A 25,852-nucleotide genomic window follows, 5' to 3' on the forward strand; every position below is an offset into this window, starting at 1 on the left:
GCAATGAAACAAACCAAAACTGCTCACATACTCCAGCGCTGGGCCCAGGACAAGAACCTGAATGGGAGGGGGTTGAGCAGGGGAGAGCCTCCCCCAGCCTCTAACACTGGGTCTGGACTCAGCATTCCTACAGTGGGGATCCAAGCCATTCCCAGCACCCCATCTACATGGTACTTACATCTTCCCCAGGGTCTCCAGGCTCCCCCTGTCTTCCAGGATCCCCCTGGCAGGAAGAAAGAGAGTGAGACTCACCAATGGGGAGTGAAATGGGTCAGGTCACAAAGACACCATGAGCCATCACAGGGAGGTGACTAAGAGCAGAGAGTGGAAGCCCCTCCCTGCAATGGAGTGTGGGGAAGTTCCTCACCTTCTCTCCCCTGGGGCCTGGTAAGCCTCGCTCGCCCTTGGCACCCTGCAGGTAGAGAGCAGTTAGTGCTTGGCTTTGGGCACAGAGTCTGAGATATAACAGTGGGAAGGGACGTGAAAGGCCAACTTACCGGTTCACCCAGCAGGTGCCCTTCAATCCCTCCGGGTTCGCCCTAGACAGCAACACACAAAGGCTCAGCACGTCAGGCATCCCTCCTGTGCCCCCTGCATCCCCACAAAGCGAGCACCAGGCCTTCCCACCCTGAGCTGACATCTGGGCTCCCTTCTTCCACTGATTCTGGTCACCACAAACCATCACTCTTGGTGCAGCCTGGGACGCCTGTGCTCCTGCTCAGATGCTGAAGTGGCTGAAGAGACACTGGGGAAGCTGGCACTGGGCAAGCCAGAGCAGATACAGCTCGTGGCACCAGAGCAGACACAGGTGCATGGGCAGCGTGGCACTGAGAAAGCCCTGCTCCAAAGTGCTGGTCACTCACTCCAGGCTGTTCCAGCACCACCCTCTCCCTCTCTGGCTTTTACTGGGCTCTGACAGCATTATTATTAATACAATTTCTAGGCCAGAGTTGGAAAAAGAACCCAGGAGTCCTGGCACCCAGTCCCCACACTCCCCCTCTGAAACTTTCTGTGCAGATTTCTGAGCTAATCCTCAAGCCTCTTACCTTCTCGCCTTTCATCCCAGGAGGACCGACAATCGCCTAGAGACAGGCAGGGGGAAATATGGACATTTAACAGATGAGTGACACAAGGGACGGGGGGAGGTTTCTCACTTCAAGGGCCAGGGTAGGAAGTGATTGAATTACACGAAGGAGGACAGCAAGAGAGCACAATGCTAAGCACCACTGCTTGGTCCATGGCTTAGGCAGTGGGGTACTAACTCCCTACCCCTGTGTGGAAGGGCTGTCCAGCCCAGCTGAACCCCCGCTACTGTCACCATTTCCCCACCATCCCCGTATGGGACCTGCATTCAGAATTCCTGCTGCAGGGAATGTTGGGCTGGTGGTGGGGAGAGGATGGAATGACACCCCTTCAACCCACACAGGTGAATCCTAGGTCACCGCACACATCCTTAGATGGGAGGAGAGCAATCTTACAGTGCAGGCTGAAGGGTCCCACCTCCATCAGAGCTCGGCCTGGGTGGCAGGGAGAGAGAGTTATTACCCAGAGGCAGGGACCATGAGGGAGACACTCACTCCACAGCCCAGGAGAGGGGCCAACTCAGCCCATCCCACCCAGCAGGCCTGGGCTTTGGATGAGTTACTCCCACCTTCAGAAGGAAAATCCACTGAAGGGAGCTAGTAACCTACCACAGCTGGCTCAGAAAATGAGCCAAGGGAGATAGGAGAACGTCATACACACCTGTCCTGGGAGCCCGGCGTCCCCTGGTGCTCCTTTAGGTCCAGCAGGGCCTGCGGGTCCTGGCACACCCTGTCAAGCAATCAACACAACTGTTAGTCTTGGCCTGAGATGGACATGATGGGTGTAGCTGTGCCCCAATTCCATGCTCCCATCCAGGCACCCTTGGCTGCTCTGCCACCATCAGCTCCCTCTCAGGAGGTGAGGCCACCCTGGAGGTAACCTGACCAATCCCAGTGGTTGAATTCAATGTACTCTTCGACACACCATGCTGCCATGGAAAATCTAAACCACACTTAATTCAAAGCCAAGCTTTCAGTGCCGATTAGAGGTGCCACATTCCCTGGAATTTGTGGTTTGATGAGACCTCCTGGGTCATCCAAACTGGGCAAGAGTCACAGGGGCAGCCATCTGCACAGACAGACGTAGAACAACTCCTGATCCACATGGTCTCCAGTACCAGACACACAATGGGAGGGAAGGCCGGAGAGGCTCAGTGCAGCCAGGGCCGGCTCTAGCCATTTCGCCGCCCCAAGCACGGTGGCATGCCGCGGGTGGTGCTCTGCCGCTCGCTGGTCCCGCGGCTCTGGTGGATCTCCCACAGATGTGGCTGCAGAGGGTCCGCTGGTCCCGCGGCTCCGGTGGACCTCCCGCAGGCATGCCTGCGGATGCTCCACCGGAGCCACGGGACCAGTGGACCCTCCACAGGCACGCCTGCGGGAGTTCCACCGGAGCCGCCTGCCGCCCTCCCGGCGACTGGCAGAGAGCCCCCCGCGGCATGCCGCCCCAAGCACGCGCTTGGCGTGCTGGGGCCTGGAGCTGGCCCTGAGTGCAGCAGGACTGAGGCATTTTTAACTCCTCCATCACCCAAGTATCTGGAGAATGCTGCCATTACCCTTCCTGTGGGAGCTCACTGTAGCAGAGGCACATGCCCTGCCAGCACCTGTGTGGGACATACCATTTTCCCAGGCAGCCCTGGTTCTCCCTCCTTCCCCGGAACTCCATCTCTCCCCGGCACGCCAGGCTTTCCAGTCTCACCCTAGAAAATGGGAATGGAACAGCTGGAATTATCAGGGGGAGGGAGAAGTAGACAGTACTGCTGACAATCCACTCCACAGCTAGCATCTCCATTGGATGCCTCCGGCCACTTCCAGGCCTTGGAGAAGGGAAACGAGCATCAGCCGCACAATGGGCCACCTGGATCCTGCTCTCTCAGCCAAGGAAGACCCAGCTTTGCCAGATGGACATGTACACAAAGGCAAAGGTTGCCAAGAGAAGAAATGCCAGTGGCAGGACATTGGAAGGGCCATCAGCAAAGCCAGGCCAGTTGGGAATTTGGTAATTCATACCCCCCATAGCAGCAAGGGGGCTATCGGGAACTATGCACCAGCAATGCTTACCACTGGTCCTGGCAATCCTGGGGCACCCTGTGGTCCCTGATAGAAAACAAACACAGTCAGGAATCAAAGGCAAGAAAGGAGGAACCAGTCATCTCCCACCCTGGGCAGCAGCACAGAGACCATTCAAATGCCGCTTCCTGATGGCACCCAAATGAGAGAAAAATTACACCAACTACCTACCACAAGGCCGGGGGGGCCTGAGGGGCCTGGGAGGCCGACACTTCCCTGGGGCCCAGGCAAGCCCTGCAATGGAACAAACAGGCATGTGTTAGAGAGCAGGGGGAAGCTTCTCCCTAGGATAGTGGGTCCCACACTGACAGCATCTCCCCCCAGGCAAAGTCACTCTGCAGGCTCCCAGGCCTTCCCCTAATCAGGACACACCAGCTGTCCCCGAAGGAAAGGGCCCAGCACCCCCTTTAGGGCACGTGTGTACCCACTGGGTAAGGTCCCGCAGGGGCCTAAGTTCAGGCCAAAGCCAGCCTGAGCAGGGACGAGGCAGAGATGGCAGGGCATAGCAGAGCTACTCACCCGAATGCTGGCGCCAGGCTCACCTGAATCTCCCTGCAATAAGAAAGTCTGTTACACCCCACCATCGGGCAGGTACAACAATCCCAGATCCAGCTGCTGGTGTCCATGAGGCCTCAAGCCAGCCTCTCCAGACATTATCAGGAACCAGACCCCCCACTCAGATGACCACGCCAGCCCTTGGCAGCTCAGGAGCCTACAAAGGACTTCAGCAGAGACAGCCCTTCTACAGCGACTGACCACAGCAAATACTCACGGGCCTCTCGAGATTGTGTGCCGAGGATTGTTCCTGCCAGACAGCTGCCAGGGCACAGGTCTGGTGACAGACCAAGGAATGCCAACCAGATCTGGCTCAGGCCTGTTCAGCTAACCCTTTGCAGCTTGGTGTTCTCACCTATAGTTATGGCTGCCTGGCTATGGAGGAAGGAAGGGTGGATTTGGGAGCTGTGCATGAGAGAGTTCAACATGGTATTTGTGTGGTTCTCTCTTCCTCAATTCCTGTTTCAGCCCTGGGAGCTCCAGCTGTTCAGACCTGCAGGAAGGATCCAGCAGCCACACAAGGGAGATTCCAGCTGCAACTGGGAACTGAGCTGACCCAAGTTCCCAGGAGATGCCAGAGCTTCACTCTCAGGGCTCTGACACCGCCAGCTCCACACAGGATCTGTTACTGCAGCGAGTGCTCCCCTACTCATCAGCTCGCTCACTGGAACAACATTTCCAGGAAACTAACCAAAGCTCATCAGGCCTCCTACAGCTAACGCAGCTGGAGGATGCTTGGCAGAGGAGGGCCAGCCTGGGTCCTGCGTGTGCACTGGCATGTGGTTAAGTGAGGCAGAGCAGGGTAGATGTCCAGTCACTGATGGGGACAGGTACCCTCCAGGGTGCTCTCTGCAAAGACACACTCAGTATCTCCCAGCCCTGGGTTGCTGCTCTTTCCCCTCCATGGACATTGTCCTCGCCATTCCTTTCCTACAGTCAGCCCTGGGCTCACTGCGCTGATGTGTCCCAGGGTGAATTTGGTCCATTACTGTGACTCACACTCCCCTCACCTACTTGGCTGGAGAAGTGGAGCCTCCTCTGCTGTCACCCCTTCCCCGTGTCCCCCGTGCTATGGGGTGCCCAAAGGCTCCAGCCGGTCTCCAAGTAAGCCCCCCTATCACTCTTTCCATAGTATAGGACAATGCCATGTGGACCTTCTAAACAGGTGGCACCCTTTTAAGGGCATAGTCTGCATCTCACACACACTGTGACTACAGTGGCCAGGGGACAGTGTAACCATAGGTGTGCAGTACTTGACTTGGAATTGGACCCTTGCAATCCCGGGTCTAAACGGGGCAGCAAAGCCCTCCAGCTAGCACAGGGTTCTGCATGCTCTGCAGCCCAACACCCTCTGGCTTGCTCAGGGATGTGCCTATCACCCAAGCCTCATGCATGGCCCTCTCAGCCCACATGCGGCTCTGCATGGAGCCTGGCACTCCCGGGAGCTGGAGGCCTTCCCCAGTGGATGCATGAGCCATGCCTGTGGGTTCCATATCGATTCATTGATCTGCAGTGCTTCCTCCAGCTAACGCAGCCTCCTGGAGTCCCTAAGCCCAGCAAAGCCAGTAGGACTCCAGCTTCCTCTGGCCAGAGGTTCCAGCCTCCAGCACGTTGAAAGAAGCTGCTGTCTGGGACGCACCTTTATTCCGGGTGGGCCCTGAGCACCTGGTGGTCCAACAAGCCCCTGCAAGGAAAGAGGAGACAGTTATCCCCAGCTACAGCTAGAGCCCAGCAGTGCAACGGAGCCGGTTCTGGAGCACAGCATGGACAGCACTGATGTGCTTCCTGTTTGGTTCGCTGCCTTGGAATCTGCCACACACACAAAAGCTTCACGTCGCCCTGGCCCTGCTAATAACACAGAGGGCTGTGCCTCCAGCTCTGCAGCACATCATCTCTTGCAGGCCCCATGGGGAGGGCTGGCAGGGAGGTGACTGCTGAACGGAAATGCTTTGTGTGCCTCTGGCAGCGACAATGGATGTCATTTTCTGTTCCCCTTTCCCAGTATAAGCTCTGTGCTGGGCTGATATCTCATGCCAGCAGGGTTCAGCCTCCAGGAACCATCTGGACACTACTGTGAATGTTGGGGTTCAGGCAGTAGCAGATTCCCCCATGCCACCAGAGATGTGGCTCTGATACACGTACAGCCATGGTCAACAGAAAGTACAGGAGGCTGGTGTTACTTACAGCTGAGCCTGGTGGCCCTGGATCTCCCTGGTTGCCCTGCAGGACAGGATAGAAATTGTCAGTACTGGATGGGAGCTCTCGGAGACTGATCACCTCTTGCCACTGCAGAAGTCAGATGGGCCGACTGGCTTTTGGGTTTAACTGAGTTTTGGTTGGACCAATATTCTTGAAAAAGGGTTGAGCTCTGGACTCCAAGTTATCCTCACGTGAAGTGTCCCTGCCACCATACCATAACCCCGTCTCATGGCCCTGCAGAGGGAGGGAAGTCGCACTCGATGGGCGACAGGGTTGCACCCATACTCTCCACATGCTGTTGTGCATGTCACATTGTGTCTGGGACAATAGGGGCAGCAGTGCAAACCCAGCCTGCTTTACAGGATTTACAACAGGGGCCAGGCACAGACAGACAGGATTTTAATCCTCTCACTTTATGTGCTGTCAGCACTTCTTAACCAGCTGTGCCCTGCAGTCAGTCATTGTGGGCCTTGCTCTAGCACTGTTATCCAAGGATCTCCAAGCTCTTTACATCTGTGAGGAGCCACAGAGTCACTAGCCCCATTTTACAGATGGGGAAACTGAGGGCCAGGAGAGAGTAAGTGACTTGCCCAAAATTGTGAGTCAGAACCAGGACACATATCTCTGGAATCCGAGTCCCTGCTCTAACCTCCGGATGCATGATCTCTGCCTCCCTGTGAAAAGTTTACAATGCAGACTGCTCCTGAAAGCAGAAACGCCCCAGACTCTGCAGGAGAAGGATGTACTTGCTACATGCAGGAGGGGCGCAAGACAGGAGTGGAAGGCAATCACCTACCGGTCGGCCTAGAACTCCGGGAAAGCCTGGCATACCCTGCAAGGAGGCAATTCAAAGCTGCAGAATTAGCGAAACCACAGCAGCCCCTGAAGCAGCCCCAGTTCAGGCCTGGCCTCCTGTACAATATGATGCCAAGACAGAGCTGCTGCACAGGATAGATAAAGAGCTGGGGAAGCCAACCTCAGCCAGGGCCCAGAACCAAGGCCTACCACAAAGGGTTACTTACAGCTGGGCCGGGAGGCCCTCTAAAGCCCTGCGGGCCCTGGATGGAAGGGAAGGACACAAAATGTCAACATGTGAGCTGGCAGCACAACGTTGCAGTGGGGAATGCTGCTCACGGGGGTGTGAAGGGGCTGGAACAGCGATGCTGGCACCTTGTGCGGGAGCACAGCTAGTGTCTCTCGCTGGTTAATGCAGATGGACGTGTTCCCAAGAACAAATTGGGGGATCCCCCACCAGCTCGATCACAGTCAGCACTGGGTACCTATTCCAAACCCTCCCGGCACTGAGAGCACAAAGATACAGTACGATAAACAGAACAAAGGCAGCTGGTTTGGGGGCCCTAGTCCTTCCTCCCTGCCTGAACCACACTCTGTCCCCCTGTGCTGGGGGCACCTCACCCACCTGCATGTGGGCCAGAGATGGTCTCAGCCATGCCCACTCAGTGTCCTGAATCCCTACCAGCCCAGGGAATTGTTCCACAAACATTCCAGAGAGACCAGCGGCGGTATTGGGGAACAGGCAGTGTACTGGGGTGCTGGAATGTCTCCCGGGAGTTGCCCTGTCTCTGCAGCTGGGAATGATAACCTCAGCTAAACCCCCTGACACAGAGACTCTGGCTCCTGAGAAAACCCCAAGTGACCAACTCATTCCTCTTCGAGCAGCCTCCAAGCCAGCCTGTCACACTCTCCTTCGGCCACCCTACTTCCATGTGCCCCCTCCCACACCCTGCACTCCCAGGCTGATGCTTCCCATCTTTACTCACCGGTTTCCCTTCCGGCCCAGCAAGGCCTCTTTCTCCTGGGAGGCCCTAAAGCAAACAAGGCAAGGAACAGACAGTAAAAAACAGACACCAAGGGGTTAACAACTCTTTGAAGCACCGAGGCCCCAGCTCTGCTGAAGCACCTCACTCTAGCTCTTGCTGGTCCAGCCTTGACCCCCACCCCAGCCCTGCCAATACACATTAACACTTCCCAGGGCTAGCCCAGCCTCGGCCCTCCCCCCCAAGCTCTGCCAACACCCTCCCTCTGCCGTCAGTGCATCCTTGCTCCCCCAGCTCTGCCAACCCACCCCAGCCCCCGTCAGTGCATCCTCGCCCCCGACCTCTACGAACCCATCCCAGCCCCCATCAGTGCATCCTCACTCCCTCAGCTCTGCCAACCCACCCCAGCCCCCGTCAGTGCAGCCTCGTCCCCCAGCTCTGCCAACACACCCCAGCCCCCGTCAGTGCAGCCTCGTCCCCAGCTCTGCCAACGCACCCCAGCCCCCGTCAGTGCAGCCTCGTCCCCCAGCTCTGCCAACGCACCCCAGCCCCCGTCAGTGCAGCCTCGTCCCCCAGCTCTGCCAACGCACCCCAGCCCCCGTCAGTGCAGCCTCGTCCCCCAGCTCTGCCAACGCACCCCAGCCCCCGTCAGTGCAGCCTCGTCCCCCAGCTCTGCCAACGCACCCCAGCCCCCGTCAGTGCAGCCTCGTCCCCCAGCTCTGCCAACGCACCCCAGCCCCCGTCAGTGCAGCCTCGTCCCCCAGCTCTGCCAACGCACCCCAGCCCCCGTCAGTGCAGCCTCGTCCCCCAGCTCTGCCAACGCACCCCAGCCCCCGTCAGTGCAGCCTCGTCCCCCAGCTCTGCCAACGCACCCCAGCCCCCGTCAGTGCAGCCTCGTCCCCCAGCTCTGCCAACGCACCCCAGCCCCCGTCAGTGCAGCCTCGTCCCCCAGCTCTGCCAACGCACCCCAGCCCCCGTCAGTGCAGCCTCGTCCCCCAGCTCTGCCAACGCACCCCAGCCCCCGTCAGTGCAGCCTCGTCCCCCAGCTCTGCCAACGCACCCCAGCCCCCGTCAGTGCAGCCTCGTCCCCCAGCTCTGCCAACGCACCCCAGCCCCCGTCAGTGCAGCCTCGTCCCCCAGCTCTGCCAACGCACCCCAGCCCCCGTCAGTGCAGCTTCGTCCCCCAGCTCTGCCAGTGAACCTCAGTCCCAACCCACACCCTGCTGCTGTTCCAGCAGTTCTGGTCCCGCTAGCAGTACTCACCGGGCTGCCATCCCTGCCTTTCTCGCCAGCTTCACCTCTCTCCCCCTTCTGTCCAGGTTCACCCTGCAATTGGGACATGCAGCAAGTCACAAAGACCAGCAGGAAATCACCATAACCCATCCCAATCTGAGACCCTCTCCTGTCAGGCCAGAGAGAGGCTCACCCACTGGGATATTGATCTGTTTGCTCCCTGAGGGGAGGCCAGAGTTCCCCTCTTCTCCCTAGTGCTGCCCAGCTCTTTGGGGAGAGAGACATCACATAAGGTCTCAGCACAGCCCAGCTTTGGGCGTTTATTGGAAATTGGCAGGAGAATTGGCTCCCATGGCTGCATGGGGAGCAGGGCTTATGCCATAGTAAAGTGCAGGGAGCAGGTGTGCTTGTGTTGCTTTGTTTATATGTAGGGCCTACAGTATAATGTGGACTTTTCCTTCTTTTTTAAAGAACCAATCCAGAGTGATTGTGTGTGGAAGCTGCTGGCTTGACAGCCCTGGGGCTGAGGTCTCCTGTTTATAAGCCGAACAGGCAGTGGCCAGGCTGGCTTCCCCCGCACACCATCACCTGCTGACATGCTTTACATTTGCCTTGGAGGGCTCCCCTTGGGGGATGCAAGTTCTCTCTCCATGGACCACTCAGACTTAGCCTGAGGAGCTGCCATTGCCAGGAAAGAGCCATTCCAATGTGCCTTGGTAGTGCCTTGGCAGGGCACCCGAGCCTGGATTCCAACACAGGAGGGCCAGACCCAGAGACCTAGGCCTGCTGAGCAGCGGTGCAGCCAGACAGAAGGATAGCGAGAGAGAGGCTGAGGGATCAAAGACAGAGTCAAAGTGCCCCAGGCAGAGGAGATCCCCCGATGTGAGCGAGACAAAGTCAGAGAGGAAGCTGGTGAAGCGCAGGTGCCAGAAGACTTACTACACTCAGACCTTATCTCCTTTGGGTCCTCTCTCGCCATCCACAGCGGGCTCTCCCTGCACAGGAGGAAGAAGAAAATGGTAGTGTCAGAAAGCCCTGGCTCAAACCACAGCCAGGTAGTCACCCTGCTCCAACCATCAGGGACACACCCCCATAGAGCAGGGAATAGTCCAGGAGTCCTGGCTATAACAACCTCCAGACCACTCTCCCCCTACATCTCTCCTGAGTGGCAGTTGTCACCACCACCTTCCCCAATCCAGGAGTAGACAGCATTGCTGCCTCTGCTCCAAGCCCCACCATTGTTCCCACTTTGTGTTCATTCAGTCTCCTGCTGCTTTGTCCCCTTGAAAGTACATTGATTGTTGTGGCAACAGTGATGTCACCAGAGTGGGCTGAGCTCACAGTACCACAGTGTCAGTTTCCAGACTGGGCTGAAGGAAGACCCTGGTTTAGGAAATCAGGAGCTTACAGGGTGATTCCTATAACATTACAAGCAGGAATCATTTTACCCACCACTGAAATGCAGCCACCTCCGGGCTGGGGGGCTGCTGAAGATCACACAGCACATTAACAAGAGTCTATGAAGGAGACTCTCTTAGCCAACTGGAAGTACAGAAGGAATCTAGGGACGTCCTGCTCCACATAGAAATCAGACCAGGACACAACGATTAAAACCCAGGCTTATATGGTAAGTGCCCCTAGCTCTCTGATGACCACAAAGGACCTCAAACATCCCATCTGAAACGCAGCAACTGCAGCAGCACAGCACCTCTTAGCACCATGCTGGGGTATTGGGCCAAACTCAGGGAGAGGAAAGTTACCCGCTCCATTTCCTGCAGCACTCTGGGAGATCTGGTGAGATGGGTTTAATGTGCAGTGCTGGGTGGAGTTGGTGGTGGTGACAGACAAGAGGTCAGACTATGCTCTCATGGTCCCTTTGGGCCTTAAACTCTGACTGAGACATGGGGTAAAGACAGGGCTTCTCTCTCCTCCTCCGCACTAACCTTGGCTCCCTTGGGTCCTGTGGGTCCACGCTCCCCTGGAAGACCCGAGAGGCTCCCTTCCATCACATCTGCCTGGAGATACAAAAGCACAGTGAGAGGCAGCAGCCCAGGGCCAGCAACTCTGCTGCCAACAGCACTGAGAACCCTCCATGGGAATCTGGTCTTCTACAGGGCACCTGCCAACCCCTCTGCCCACATGCTCTGGGTAAGATTCCTGTTTGTCCCCTGGAGCCATAGAAACTGCCAGACCAGATCTGACTGATAGGTCCATCTTGCCCATGGGCCAATGGCCAGACCCAGCTGCTTCAGAGGAAGGTACAAGAAACCCCATAATTGGCATCTCTGGAAGAACCTACCCAGCCTCTTCCAGCCCTGGGCATAGAGTGGCTGGCTGATGCTGTGAAGCAGCAGGGCTCGTACCTCCTCTATGTTCTGTACTAGATCGAATGAAGCTGGGTGTCCCTTGGGCCCACTGGGTCTGGAACGTCCCTTTCAGGGCCCCACCCAGAGTTCAGAGCTGAGTGTCACTGGTGGTCTCCCCTGGGACCCAAGCAGAGCTGTGCTGATCCTGCTAGACAGGCTGAGGGGGACTAACCCTGCCGGGCCTCAGGGGACTTCCCATGCCACCTGCTGGTTAAAAGGGCAGGTCCTGGAGCAACTTGGCCCAGCTGCTGTCTCCTAGTTCAACTGGGGCTGCACAATGGTGAGGCCCCTGCTAAACAGAGTGATGTTAGTCACCTGGCTGCTGCCTGCAGTGGCTTCCCAACACCTGTGTCTGAGCTGCCTGAAGAGCAGGACCCCATGATAACACTGGACGATAGGGACTCAAAGGCTCAAGGCCTGGGGAAGGTGGGGGTGTATAGGATCTGCCCTGTGTCATGCTGGCTCTTTTAGTCCTGGCCAAAGAGCGATAGACAAGGCTGTCTAGATCCAAGCAACTCCCAGAGGTGGGAGGCTGTGGGGAAGCATGGGGCATGCCCTTCCCCAACAGCTCAGCATATGGCCTTCACCGCCATCCCGTCCCTGTCATCCCAAGGTGCAGGGAAGTCAGGTCCTTTGCAAACACCCTCTGGTCCCAGTAGGCAGACCTGGACAACATTGCCAGGTGGGGACTCACTCACCTTAGGTCCTGGGGGCCCTGGAGGACCCTGCATGCCGTCTCTGCCCTGAGACAAGACAAACAGGATATGGATCAAAGACCCAGATGATCCCTCAGAGGACAGAGCAGAAGCCGTCCCCAGGAGAAGACAGCCCCACACCCACAGCCCCGTACACTGACCCTGCAGCAACATCTCAAGGGGGCAGGGTGAGAGAAGGTGAAGGACTGTCCTTTATGCACTTCCTGGCCCGTTCTCCCCACCCTAGTTTGGGCCCCAGATCCCAGGGACCTTCCATTCTGTGCCCCACAGTCAGTGCTCCCTTCAGGGCTGTGGGCACTGTCTCTGATCCCAGCCCTTCAAGGCTCCACCTGCTAGCCCAGAGCACAACACAGGTGGCTGATGATACTGCAGCACTGTCAAAAACCTTCCCCTGCTGGTGCATGTGCCAGCCAGCTGGGGACTTCTCCGTGCGCCCTGGGATTCCTGCTGGATTTAGGGTAGGGCTACATGAGGAGTCACTGGACTTTGAATAATCAGTGACATGCCTGGGGAGCACATAAGACACTACCCCTGCCCCTGGTATTTGGAATCTAGCCCCATGGCCACAGGCAACCGATGGCCTCATCACCCCCATGGAATAATCCTGAGCCCCCTAACTCAGAGGGTCAGTTTCTCCTACTGGCAATCTCGGATGCATGTGCAGACACGGGCAGTAATAGCTGCCTTTGATCCCACGGAGATACAGATCATGGCACGTTTGCCAGTTATGGAGAGTGCATGATATGGAAAGGTGCAGTAGGCTGCCTGCCTGGTGGGTCCAGGCCTCACTCACCGGCTCTCCCCGATCGCCCTTCTCGCCCCGATCGCCCTGCAAAGCAAAGGGGGGGCCAGGTCAGCAGAGTTGTCTCAGGGGTTTGGTTCTGCTCCCTCCTCCCCTCCCAAGCAAGGGTCAGTAAATACCAGGAGAGCCCCAGCTAACAGCTTTCGGAGCAGTCTCACTGGGTGCCTGAGACAGGACTTGGGGCCTTCAAGCAGCTGAGGTCCTTGCCTGGGAACCAAGAGTCTGGTCACTGTGTAGCACAGAGTCCTCCCGAAAGGATTGTTTCCCCCCTGCACAACCTCCTCAAAAAGGCCCCTAAATACATGGGCTGCTCCCACCCACACAGGCACCCGTTGCGTCTGAGAGAACAGCCATGGCAGACAGGTGTCACCACATCCTAGGGTCAGGGGGTGGGGAGGAGGTAAGCCCCCTTCATCCCTGTCTCATCCCCTAGCAGCTTCACGCACTGGGCCAGCTGCACAACTGGCCACCACTGACCTTCCAATCCTTGTTTCCTCTTCCCCAGGTCTCACTCACCTTCTCGCCAGGCCTGCCAGCCTCTCCGAGCTCCCCGGCCCGGCCTGGCACCCCTGGGATTCCAGGCTTGCCAGGTTCCCCTGCCTGGCCAGGCGGCCCCTCTGGACCTCGCTCTCCGATAGCACGTCCCATGGGGCCTTGGGGGCCAGCAGGACCTTGGTCACCTTTGTCGCCCTTGGGCCCTCTCTCTCCAGGAAAGCCTGTCGCACCCTGCAAGAAACACACCACAACTCAGCTAGTCCCACCGCTGGCACCAGCAGGTGAGGTGACATGATGGGGAAGCTCATGCTTTGGGGCTGGATGGACAGCACTGGAGACAGAGCGCTGCTAGTGGATGGGCAGGCTTCCTTCATGTGTTGCCCCTGTGAACGGGTTTCAGCCCTGGCTTGGAGGGAGCCCTTTGGGGTCAGTGGGGAGTTCAGTCTCTAGCCAGTGAGAGACCAAGTCAGGGCTGGCTGCCAGTGGAGCACTGGGCACAGGAGGCAGGTAAGTCTCACTCGGCCTTGGGCAGCACCAACAGGGTAGGGCTTCATTTGCTAACAGAGTGTGATGGCAGGACTGTGCATGGGGAGAGAAGGGTTAACCAGCAGGGCCCAGAAGCAGCTGGAGTCCACTGCCTTCCCAGGAAAGAAGCATGGAGCAGATCTATGAATTGGCAGGAGCTGGACAGTGAGGGAGGCAGCTCCCCAGAGGAGATGCTGCTGAGATTCATTGCATCTCTGAGGCGTGAGGCAGAGAGAACCAGCGAGCCATTGGGATTTCCCCTGCTCATCTTCCCCTGGAGACAGGGGACTCCAAAGCCGTGTGTGTGAGAGTCCTGAGGAGAAGGGGCTGGGGGCTCAACACGCCTCCTCTTCTGAGGAAAGGAGGAACCTGGGGAGCTGTTTGCTTGGCCGTGAGCACCGAGGGACTGGGAGAGGCTTGATTTAACCCAGGCCTGAAGTGGGGCCCATTGGGACCAGGTTCAGAGCAACCCCTAAGACAGGAAGTGTTTTATTCCACTGGGTGCTGGCTGAAGGACCCCTCACCCACAAGGGGCAGCAGAGAGGCCCCAGAGGAACTCACCCCTCCCGTCTGTACCTGCCCCAACCCTGTTGATGGCTTCACCTCACCTCTTTTCCTGGAGGTCCCCTCTCCCCTGAGTCTCCCCTATCACCCTTTGGGCCTCTCCGGCGGTCAGGATAGGGCAGGAATGGATCAGTGCTGCCGTCATAGGCTCCAGTGATCTCTCTGAGCGAGGCAATCTGAGAGAGACAGAGCGTGGTCATCACAACAGCGGGGAAAGGAGGGAAGTCCTAGATCCTGGATTGGGGGAAAAGATCATCTATCCAGGCCCTGAGCCCCCTGACAGACGCACAACCGGGAGAGTCCATACATCCCTGAGCAAATGCTTCTCAATCCCACCACTGCACAAGAACAGAGTCTCTTGATGACTGCAGGCAGACACGCTGGGATCCCATGATTTGCTGGGGGAAGGTCAGTGGCAGAGATAGAGAATGGTAGGTCTGACCCTCATACTCAGATGACTTCTTCCCTCTGGCACACATGGGAACGAACCCATCATAACACCCTGCAGCCATGGCCTACCACTGCCAAAAGCTTGCCAGCAACAGAGCTGCTGGGATACCAGGCAGATGCCGGCTAGATCCCCTGTCTTCCCCCACCATTACCCATGGCCCAGTGGCTAAGGACTCCAGGCCTTCACTCCCTTACCAGGCGCACCAGCCAGTATCCCAACCTTCTCCATACCACATGCTCAATGGCTCTGGCTTCCCTCTCGGTTGTGCACTCACCGGGTCCTGGTCTTCTCCACCCAAGAGCCTATTAAACAGGGCTCTGGCATCCTCCCTACATCTCAGTCTCCCCTTGGAATCATAGAATATCAGGGTTGGAAGGGACCTCAGGAGGTCATCTAGTCCAACCCCCTGCTCAAAGCAGGACCAATTCCCAACTAAATCATCCCAGCCAGGGCTATGTCAAGCCTGACCTTACAAACCTCTAAGGAAGGAGATTCCACCATCTCCCTAGGTAACCCATTCCAGTGCTTCACCACTCTCTGAGTGAAAAAGTTTTTCCTAATATCCAACCTAAACCTCCCCCACTGTAACTTGAGACCATTACTCCTTCTTCTGTCATCGGGTACCACTGAGAACAGTCTAGATCCATCCTCTTTGGAACCCCCTTTCAGGTAGTTGAAAGCAGCTATCAAATCCCCCCTCATCCTTCTCTTCTGCAGACTAAACAATCCCAGTTCCCTCACCCTATCCTGATAAGTCATGTGCTCCAGCCCCCTAATAATTTTTGTTGCCCTCCACTGGACTCTTTCCAATTTTTCCACATCCTTCTTGTAGTGTGGGGCCCAAAACTGGACACAGTATTCCAGATGAGGCCTCACCAATGTCGAATAGAGGGGAATGATCACATCCCTCGATCTGCTGGCAATGCCCCTACTTATACAGCCCAAAATGCCATTAGGCTTCTTGGCAACAGGGGCACACTGTTGACTCATATCCAGCTTCTCGTCCACGGTAATCCCCAGATCCTTTTCTGCAGAACTGCTTCCTAGTCATTTGGTCCCTAGTCTGCAACAGTCCCCTTGATCCTCACCCACCATTACCAGGGTCAGGCCTCCCTCCTGCTGGTTTCCCAATGGCCAGGGACAGTATCCCCACCCCAAGTCCCACGTTTCGCCTCCCTCTTTTCAGATGCCCCATGAGCAGAGCTGGCTGTTGCTTTGCTTCGTACCTTAATCCCATAGGCTTCCAGGGCACGTTCAACATTCTACGAACAGCAAGGGAAAGACAATGAGATCAAAAACAGGGGCAGCCCCCAACCAGGGTTGCCGAGGCATAACCCCAACCTCTATCACTGTCAGCTTTGAGACCCCAGGGCCTTAGCCCTCCCCACATCTGCCAGGGCTGAACTGATTGCACCAGCAGATGCCCAGGTTTTTTTGAGGGTGTAAGTAGGTTGCCCACTCTGAGATGGACGGGACTGGCCCCACACACAGTGACTTACCGAGACCATCCCAGGCTCACCACGTTGTCCAGGATCCCCAGGTCTGCCCTAGTCACCATGAGAAGAAGCAAAACGACACCAGATTAGAATAGTTCTGCTCACTGCCCACCTGGCCATGTCACATGGAAACCCCTGGGAAGGACGCAGCAGGATCTTTGGGTTGGGGGGAGGGGAGGGAGGCTGACCTGGTGAATATGGGGGAAAGAGAATCCTCCCCATCTGGGAGGACAGGGCTGAGACCTCACCCACCAGTTAGTGCAATGACGCTGCTCACAAGTCACCACTGCGGTCTCCCTGGGACTGCAGGTCTCACATAGGCCCCGGTCGTAGCCAGTCACTTGCATTAACTCTTCATATCTTGCAGTAAGCAGGACCTACCTGCTGCAGCCGGAGTCTGCTAATTCTGCAGCAGTGTTACTTACACTCAGAAAGCGAGCACTTGCCTGAACTACCCAGGGGACTGGATTAGCCCATCAGGCAGAGGAAAGGTGCAGTAGTGACTTCTACCCCAGGGACACATGGGAGCCCACGGCACGTTGGGTTAGCTATTTGGATATCAAAGTCCATTTTACACTGTCCCCATTTTCACTGGGCTGCAGGCATTTTAATTAATGCAGAACCACCTAAGCGAAGACGTCGGGGAAGTTGGAGGTTGGGACAGCTGGGGCGGTTAGCACCATAGGAGGTGGTCTGGAATTGTGAAATAGCAAGAGCTTCAGACGGGTTTTGCTGCTAAAATGATCAGCAGGGAAAGAGTTACTATGTTGCTATTAAATTTGCCTCATTAGGTTCCAGAGTTAACAAGGGATTGAGATGAGTGGGACATAGTTCTTTCAGGCTGGTATTGCTGCATCAGCTATGCTTGGGTCACACTCTCAAGCATTTCTTCACAGTCACCAGGGCTAGGAGGAGGCTCCCTTGCCAATGAGAACGAACATTGCAGGGCACTGTTCTGCTGCAGGGGTGGACTCAGCAGGCCTAGAATCACCCTGTTCTTCCTGCTCCCAAGTGGCAGTGACTGGCAAGGGTCTGTTTAGCTCAGCTGATGGAGCTGCTCCAGAGCCCCAGGAGCTGCATTCAGAGGGGATACAGTGGGGCTGACCAAGCTCTGGGTTTCCCCACCCCCACCCCAAAGGGCACTGCACTGGGGGGAGGGGAGGACTCAGAGCTGGCGGATTGCCCCAGGTGGTGCTGGGTACTCACCTGTTCTCCTTTGGGTCCAGCCTCTCCTCGGTCACCCTGAAACAGAGCAAGAGGAGTCAGGATCCCCTCCAGCCCAGCGACTGGAGAGTAAAGCCCCGGAGGAAGAGTTCAGCCTAGGCGTAAGCAGGGACTCCTCCAGAGGAGGCGAGGCTGAAGTGATACAGCTTGGGGAGAGCCCTGGGGAGGAACAGTGCCAAGGTGCTGAGGGAAGGGCAGATACTCAAGTTCCCTCCCCAGACAGGCAGGTGAACACATGAACCAGTGCTCCACCCCTAGCTAACCCGGCACATGGGCTCTGCAGCCTCTGAGAACTTCTACCTGGAACCAAGTCTGGGCCAGACCCTCTGGGAACGCCCACTGGCCTATTGCAAAGCCTATGACACCCCAGAGAATGTGGGCAGAGCTCATCTGGTCCCCACTGCTCTCCACGAAGGCTCCCCAGGAAGCACCTTAGTCCCTCCTAGCCCCCAGCTCCTCCAAAGAAGACACAGGAGGACACTAAGCCATACCCACCAGCTGGGCACAGTGGAGAGCAGGGCTCAGGGAACTCACAGGATTAACCCCCAAGGGCCCAGAGGTCTGTGCTCTGGCACAGCAAGCCAGCCGCTCTCTGAGTGGGGTCTGACAGGAGAGGCTGTTCTGCTCTGTTCATTTTCCAGTGGCCTGATGGGGGCTGGGAAAAACACTCACCTTTTGTCCAGCAGCCCCAGCGAGGCCTGGAGCACCCTGGAAGGTATAGAAGGAATGTGAGCAGACCCCGGACCTGCGAGCAAGGGGAGAGAGCAGCTTCACTGCCAATGGGTGGGGTCCGCAGGCACTCTCAGGGCTGGGGAGAGGAGACCATGCAGCTTGGGGTGTCTGTGACCACTGAGACTGGGGGGAGGAGCCCACTCAAGCTGGGGTACTTCTCCTGTCCCAAGGTCTGCCCCCTGAGGCAAGGAGCAGGCTGTATGGTCCAAGTAGTCCTGCAGGGCTGGAAGGAGTTTGTAGCTGCAGAGGAACAGGATTTCCCCAGGGACTCAGAGAAGGACCCGGGGTATCCATGCCATGGCACAATGAGCCATTACTCTGCTGTCCAGACCCTGGTGGCTGGTGGCTCTGGACTTGGCCAGGTCTGTACTTCCACCTCAGCCATGGGCATGTCATCTAGTGGCTAGAGCAGGGTCTGGGAGACTGGAGTCCCAGGCTCTGAGCTCAGTGTGATCTTGGGCCAGTCTCCTCTTCTCTCTCTATCTCTCCCAGCTGTAAACAGCACTAGTGCTCTTCCTGTCCCCAGCTCTCATGCAGGCTATTATTGTTCTGGAGGTTACGCACCTGGCCTGGGGGTCCAACCTGCCCAGGTACACCGGGGACACCAGGAGATCCCAAGGGGCCTGGCACCCCACGATCTCCTCGCTCGCCCTTGGGGCCTTCTTGACCCTGCCAAAGAAGAACAGATGCATCGGCATCTGGTGCTGTTCCCCCTTGGCATCACCCCCCAAAACCCTCTTACCCTCACCTCTTACCAGCTGAGAGGGCCTACAGACAGGTACTACTGCCAGATGACTGCTGAAAGGCCTGTCACTGTCAAAGAGTGCTAGCACCCTGGGGTGCCAGCAGAAGGCACGTACCTCCCCCTGGCACTATCACCACTTGCTGTGGGTGGGACCAGCATCTTTTAGTGACGCTTTAATGGAGGTGCCAAAAAGGGAGCCCAAGAAACAACTAGGGCCTGTAAGCAATGAAGTCACTGAGGCCCCAGTCCCACCCCAATTCACTCCCATCCATCAGCATCTCATTAGCCAGAGCCGGGCCCTCCTCTGCCCTTTCCAGTTAAGCAGAGCCTGCCACCTAAACCCAAGCCTCTATTAGCCAGGGAGCACAGACCAGAGGGCGCAGGTCCCCGCATACAGTGTGTGGTGGGGGGAGGCCTCAGGACGCCGCCTGTACTCCCCTCCCCTGTCGGAGGGTAAAGGTCCCGATGCACTGGAGAGCAATGATGCACTGGATCTGTGCCGACCACCCCTGCCTGCCTATGGGCAGCAAGCTGGGGAGACCCATCAGACTCACCCCCAGGTTTGGTAAGTGTGGTCTCTGCCACTGGCACCACCCAGACGGTGCAGCCCCCAGTGTGTTGGATTATTGGAGCAGAGAGCGGGGGCCTTAGTGACTGTGTAGGCAGCACATGGGAGAGTCACATGTGGAGCCACCAAACAGAGAGACTCTGCATCGAGCCCCTAGGCTGGGGGGCAATTTGTGACTGAGGTAAATCCAGGGCAGGTGGAGGAAAGGGGGAGTAGGGGGGAATCACAGGTACTTACGTCTCTGCCAGGGGCTCCAGCTTCTCCTTTGTCCCCCTAATTGGGAAAAGCCAAGAGAAAATGGCTACCTTACAGCCTCATTCCATTTTCAAATGAGACAGCCAAGGGGACTCAGGCAGGGCCCAGTCACTGGGACAGGAACCCTCACCCAGAGCCTGAGTCTGTCTTCCCAGTGGCCCCTCTCCTGTAGCCAGCAAGGTCTAGGACTGCTACTTAGTGGGGAGAAAGTAACATCAGGCCTGACCTCACCCACCCCTCCTGCTGGGTAAACAAAGCTGGAGCAGATCAGAGCTGCATGTTGGCACTAGGAGACAGCTGCTGCTCCCATAGGAAGTATATGGTGAGAGGTGCCTAGCAGAGACAATGGAGCAGCAGGGGAGTCTGTCCCACCTGCTAGGCTGCTCACAGGCCTGGCTATCAAAGGGGGCTGCTAGTCCAGGGGAGAGGGGCCCTTTAGCTCATTACCTTCCTCCCATCTTCTCCTGGAGTCCCATCTTCTCCCTAGGAGGATAGAAACCACTAGTCAAAGCCCTGTTCCACATAGGCCCTGCACGCTATGGGGCTGGGCCCTGGACGGGTGTGGGGAAAGGTCCCAGATCAAACTGTCACCTCCACACTGGGGAACACAATCAGGGGCGGCTCCAGGCCCCAACGCGCCAAGCGCGTGCTTGGGGCGGCATGCTGCGGGGGGCGCTCTGCCAGTTGCTGGAAGGGTGGCAGGCGGCTCCAGTGGACCTCCCACAGGCGTCCCTGTGGAGGGTCCTCTGGTCCCGCGGCTCCGGTGGAGCATCCGCAGGGACGCCTGCGGGAGGTCCACCGGAGCCACGGGACAGGCGAGCGGCAGAGCGCCTCCCGTGGCATGCCGCCGTGCTTGGGGCGGCGAAATGGCTAGAGCCGGCCCTGAGCACAATACATCCCCTTGGGTCCCCCAGGCCTCCTGACATCTGCCACACAGCCCTTAGATGAGCCAGGCTCCCTCAGGGCTAGTGGAGCTGAGGAATGGCACTGGCCCTAGTGGTTACCCATGGCACACTGGGTGCCCCACATGGGGGAGCCCACACTCTTGGCTTGAGAAGCCCTTTCCTATGCCCCTTTGACAACCCATCAGTGGAAGGTCCTGGCAAGCTGAGGGCCTGTTACAGGGGTTGCCAATATTTGGTCTGTCAGGTGGGGGCAGGCACCAGTCTGGTAAGGGAAACCCCCCCTTCCCTGCCCCATGCTCAAGGAGCCCTCTGCCTGTATTCAGTAGAGTCTCAGGGACCCTGTAGCTTTATAGGCAGCTGTCTCTTCCTCTGTCCCCACCCCATTGCCAGGGCAGCTCCCTCTCGCCCAGGCAGGTCCTTGCACATCAGGCCTAGAGACCCTGTCTGCCACAGCCAGGAGCTGCCCTTCTCCAGCAGAGGCTGGCTCCCTTACTCACGTTCTTCCCATTCAGGCCAGGTTTGCCGTCGTCTCCGGGTTTGCCCTGGAAGGAAGCGCAGGCTGTTAGAGTGAGGGGCCTTCCACATGCTTGAGACAGCAGCAGGGCCCTCCACAGGCCCCTCTGGGCGCACCCCAACCGGCAGGGTGGCTGGAGTTCAATACTGTCATACCACAGGGCAGCAGCTCCTAGGGGAGGCTGGGTCAGGCTGTGAGCCCTGCCCAGAGTGATTAGCGGGGGCATGACAGCAGGCAGCTGACTGGAGAGAGACAGACCCAGGGTAACAGCATGGGCTGAGCTGGCAGAGCAACCAGCCAAACGGAGCTGCTGGGAGCTAAGGGCTGCCCCAAACCTGCCTGACAGATCAGGAAATTCTGGGCAAGCAGCCCCAGGCCCGAGCAGGCCTCACATCAGAATTGGGTTAGGCTGCTCGGGGCAAAAGGATGGCCCAAGGGGGCAGCATGAGTTCTGGGAACAGGCCTCCCAGAGCATTTGGGACATGGTGTGAGGCAGGGTCACACCCCACAGGGCAAGCACATAAGGGTGAGTGGAGACCATGGATGAGAGGCTGCCGGAGAGCAGGAGTGACCCCATAAGGGGGTTCCAAAGAGGATGGACCTAGACTGTTCTCAGTGGTAGCAGATGACAGAACAAGGAGTAATGGTCTCAAGTTGCAGTGGGGGAGGTCTAGGTTGGATATTAGGAAAAACTTTTTCACTAAGAAAGTGGTGAAGCACTGGAATGGGTTACCTGGAGGGGTGATGGAATTTCCTTCCTTAGAGGTTTTTAAGGTCAGGCTTGACAAACCCCTGGCTGGGATGATTTAGTTGGGGGCTGGTCCTGCTTTGAGCAGGGGGTTGGACTAGATGACCTCCTGAGGTCCCTTCCAACCCTGATATTCTATGAGTCTAAGGAAACCCCTGGTAGGGAGGCAAGGCAGGGGGTGAGTTATCTGGGGCCCTGCCAGTGCAGGGCAATGCCAGAGGAGGTGCAGGGAACAACCAGCAGGGATGGCCCACAACAGCCAACCAAACTACTTACAGCTAAGCCTGGTGGTCCTGGGGGGCCGATGGCTCCTGGGGGACCTTGCTCCCCTCGCTGGCCTGGCAGCCCCTGCAACAACAGAAGATCAGGTGAGAGGCAGATCCCAGCTGGGTCACAGGCAGACACGAGGGGCAGCAGCTCAGCACCAAAGGGAGAGGAAGACTGGTGACTGCAGGGGTAAGTAGTGCCCTCGGGCCAGGGACTCTGCAGGGTCAGATGGCCCCCAGAACAGCTCCACCATGCTCAGGATTTCAACACAGCTCCAGTCCTTGGGCTCTCAGGGTAAAGCATCAGTTGCTGATCAGAGGAAGGATACTGGAATGGATGGATCCCTGTGACAGGGAGGTGGGGGCACAGACTAAGCTGAACCAATGCTCTGCTCTGGTGATGCCTGGGCCCATTGCTGCAGTGTTATTCAGATACAGGCCTTGGGCATGAGACTTCAGGGTGCCTCAGGGAAAGGGGGGGAGTGGGTAAGCCCCCTGCCTCGTGTGACCCGCCACCCTTCAGAATCAGGAGCTCTGTACTTACATCTCGGCCGGGGTCACCCTGCTTGCCTGGATCACCCTAGAAAAACAAGAGAACATAGCTGTGATCATTGGGGCTGGGCTCAGGCCTGACTCTAGGGCCTAGCCACCCCATGTCAGGGTGCTGCTGGGGGCTCCAGAGATGCCTGGCTCACATCACAGCATGAAAGCAGGAGAGGTCACCACCACAAAGGCACTTCTGCTAACAGGGCCCCTAGACTCACTGGAAGGGAGCAGCCGCCACCCAGGGAAAGCCAGCAGCACCCCTGAGCTATCCTGGCAGCAGGCACTCAGGGGGCATGGACTCAAATAAGCGAAGGGCACTGCACGGCTCAGGGACACAGAGCCTCCCTCTAGGCACCGACTCAAATCCAGCTCAGGCTCCATGGGCTCTGTGGCTGAAGTGAACGAGCTGATGGTCTCCATCCATCCTCAAGGACAGGTGCCTGCACTACTAAGTCACCATTACAGCTGGCACTATCTGGTGCCCTTGTTGGCATCTCAGCATAGAGGCCAAGGATTGGGTGGGTCATCTTAGAGACTGCACATCCCTCCCACCCTGGGGTATTACTCCAGGGTGCACTGGCACAGCTGAGGCAGCTGTCGGCCTGTATGCGGAGAGCCCCACACGGCCCTGCTAGGCAACGCCTTCACCTGCCTTCCTACTGTAACCCTCAATATTGAGGCAGCTCCTTCAGCTACAGCTGGGGGCCTAGAGAAGGGATCTCCCGGGTACCTGTACACCCCGCTGTCGGGTGGTGGTGCTATCAGGGGCAGGTCACGCTGCTGGGCGTATGTTACATGGCTAGTAGGACCTGGCAATATGCCGAGACTCCGGTTAGTGGCTCTCCTTGCAGGGAGCAGACCCTCTCCTAGGCCCCTCCGAGGGGCAGCCTCACTCAAGGAGGATGGGATTCCCCCAGCCAGGCCACACTTACCCTTTGCCCCGCGGGGCCCATTTGCCCAGGTTTGCCATCCAACCCGTTCCGGCCATCCAGCCCCGGAGGGCCTCGGTCTCCCTGAAAGAGAGCCAGGCAGTGACGGCTTCACACCAAGGCTCCCCTATTCCGACCTCCCCCGAGAGCACAGGCCAAGCAGCAGGGATGCATCCCCCCTCTCCCACGAACAAGGCAAAGAGGCCCTGCCAGCTGCGCGTTCTGCTGAGAGCTCCACTTATAGACATGGTATGGCCCAATGGGGCCCCTCCAACACACCCCAGCTACACCCTCCCACTCACCCCATGCTGGGCCCAGGCAGACCTGGCATGTTACATGAAAGGGAGGCTCTTACCTTGTCTCCTGATTGGCCTCGGTCTCCAGGGTCACCCTGTAGGGTAGGAAACACAAGAGAACACAGCTGGTCACAAGGTGAGGGGCAGAGCCAGCCAACATTCCCCAATACCTGGGTGGGGAGCAGGAAGTGCTGCATCCCTCCAGAGCAGCAGAGAGGACAGGCAACAGGGACTCACCCGAGCTCCAGGGGGACCTCTGGGGCCTTCGATCCCCTGCAAGAGGAAGGAGATGGTTCTGCTCCAGGAGTGTCAGGAGGAGATGGCTGGGGCCCACTTTCCCCCATATACTCATCACCCTGCCCCTCACCACATGAATACCTGAGAGATGAACCAGTTCCCTGTGCAGGCTCTCCCCACATGTGCATGCTCCCCAGAGGTACCAGCCCCCAGCATGCTCCATTCTTACGTGCACCTATGCCCCAAACCCAGTGCTACATACAGACTCCCCAAACCCTGCAATACATGCCCCCCCCCAATGCAGCCTCCCCACACTCACTGCTCCCCTGGCAGGCACATCCCTCCCCCTTCAATATGCGCATCCCTTCCCTCTGAGACAGCACCTTTATTATGTGCTCCCAGGAGCTACACCCAGTGCTCCGCTCCCTCTGCCCTGCCCCGCCGTCCCTCCCTTAGAGCTCAGTTTGCAGAGGCTTTCAATCCAAGGGCATTTTAGTTCCAAGTGGCACCTCCTGAGACAGATACCCCCAGGCACTGGCACCTACCCTTTCTCCAGGCAGGCCAAGTACTCCGACCTCGCCCTTCGCACCCTTCATCCCATCCTCTCCAGGGTCCCCTGGCTCCCCCTGAAATGGAAACAGACAGACAATCAGAACAGATTAGACACGGGACCACAGATGTTCAGTGTTTTCAAGCAGGTGGACCAGCTCTGTCGCTTCCCTGGAACCAGACTGTGCTGTATCCTCCTCCAGGTACACTCCCCAAAGCCAAGCCCAGGTGAGCCATGCGCCTGCCAGGCAGGCAGGCAGGGACAGTCCAGGACAGTCTTTCTGCAGGGCAGGTGTGGTCCATACTGCAGAGTCCTGAGTGGTACCAGAACACGCAGAGCTCTAGCCTACAGCCTGGGGCCCTCAGCTAGGCTGCCCTACTCCTGCAGAGAGAGGGCAGCTCCACAGCTCCCATCCTACGTCAGCCCCCAGGAGGTAGTAGCAGCCTTACCTTCTCGCCTTTCTCTCCAGTTCCTCCTCCAGGTCCCGGATCAACCTGTGGGGCAGAGAGAGGGGTCACATGCTATGGGGCCCAGGACAAAAACCCATCACAGCTAGGGCAGGGGCAAAGAACTGTTGAGCTTACAATTCGTCCTGGGGGTCCAGGTGGCCCCTGCAGAGAAGGAGAGAGAGCCCAGCATTAATGGAGGCCTCCAGGAGATCTGCACAGACACAGCCCAAGACACAGCAGCACCATGGGGGCAGGGGGAAAGCTCTGAAGGGTTCCAAACCACCTTAGACATATCAGAGCAGAACAAGAGGGATAGCTCAGGGGTTTGAGCATTGGCCTACTAAACCCAGGGTTGTAAGTTCAATCCCTGAGGGGGCCATTAAGGGAACTGGGGTAAAAATCTGGGGATTTGGTCCTGCTTGGAGCAGGGGGTTGGACTAGATGACCTCCTGAGGTCCCTTCCAACCCTAATAGTCTATGATTCTAAGAGCTTTGGGGGCTCCCACCCGGCACAGAGCCCAAATGGAGCCGGAGCTCCACACCTTGCCCTGAGTCAAGA

General features: G+C 57.6%; 1 protein-coding gene across 1 annotated transcript in view; it reads right to left on the bottom strand.

Annotated features, from left to right (window-relative positions):
• Window positions 1-25,852, bottom strand: part of COL7A1 (collagen type VII alpha 1 chain) — a 107,243-nt gene that overhangs the window by 30,809 nt on the left and 50,582 nt on the right. The window contains 36 exon segments of the mRNA XM_050959081.1: window positions 179-223; window positions 368-412; window positions 498-539; window positions 1,047-1,082; window positions 1,744-1,812; window positions 2,699-2,779; window positions 3,141-3,176; window positions 3,321-3,383; window positions 3,669-3,701; window positions 5,344-5,388; window positions 5,889-5,924; window positions 6,700-6,735; window positions 7,685-7,729; window positions 8,945-9,007; window positions 9,865-9,909; window positions 10,858-10,929; window positions 11,979-12,023; window positions 12,790-12,825; window positions 13,315-13,524; window positions 14,427-14,558; window positions 16,060-16,095; window positions 16,333-16,380; window positions 17,536-17,571; window positions 18,226-18,261; window positions 18,850-18,954; window positions 19,836-19,871; window positions 20,301-20,336; window positions 21,256-21,300; window positions 22,297-22,368; window positions 22,831-22,866; window positions 23,765-23,845; window positions 24,117-24,152; window positions 24,295-24,330; window positions 24,840-24,920; window positions 25,294-25,338; window positions 25,429-25,455. Coding sequence (XP_050815038.1) covers window positions 179-223; window positions 368-412; window positions 498-539; window positions 1,047-1,082; window positions 1,744-1,812; window positions 2,699-2,779; window positions 3,141-3,176; window positions 3,321-3,383; window positions 3,669-3,701; window positions 5,344-5,388; window positions 5,889-5,924; window positions 6,700-6,735; window positions 7,685-7,729; window positions 8,945-9,007; window positions 9,865-9,909; window positions 10,858-10,929; window positions 11,979-12,023; window positions 12,790-12,825; window positions 13,315-13,524; window positions 14,427-14,558; window positions 16,060-16,095; window positions 16,333-16,380; window positions 17,536-17,571; window positions 18,226-18,261; window positions 18,850-18,954; window positions 19,836-19,871; window positions 20,301-20,336; window positions 21,256-21,300; window positions 22,297-22,368; window positions 22,831-22,866; window positions 23,765-23,845; window positions 24,117-24,152; window positions 24,295-24,330; window positions 24,840-24,920; window positions 25,294-25,338; window positions 25,429-25,455 — 2,007 coding nt within the window.

Source organism: Gopherus flavomarginatus, chromosome 6 (assembly GCF_025201925.1).
Source record: "Gopherus flavomarginatus isolate rGopFla2 chromosome 6, rGopFla2.mat.asm, whole genome shotgun sequence".
In the NCBI taxonomy this organism is placed as follows: domain Eukaryota; kingdom Metazoa; phylum Chordata; order Testudines; family Testudinidae; genus Gopherus; species Gopherus flavomarginatus.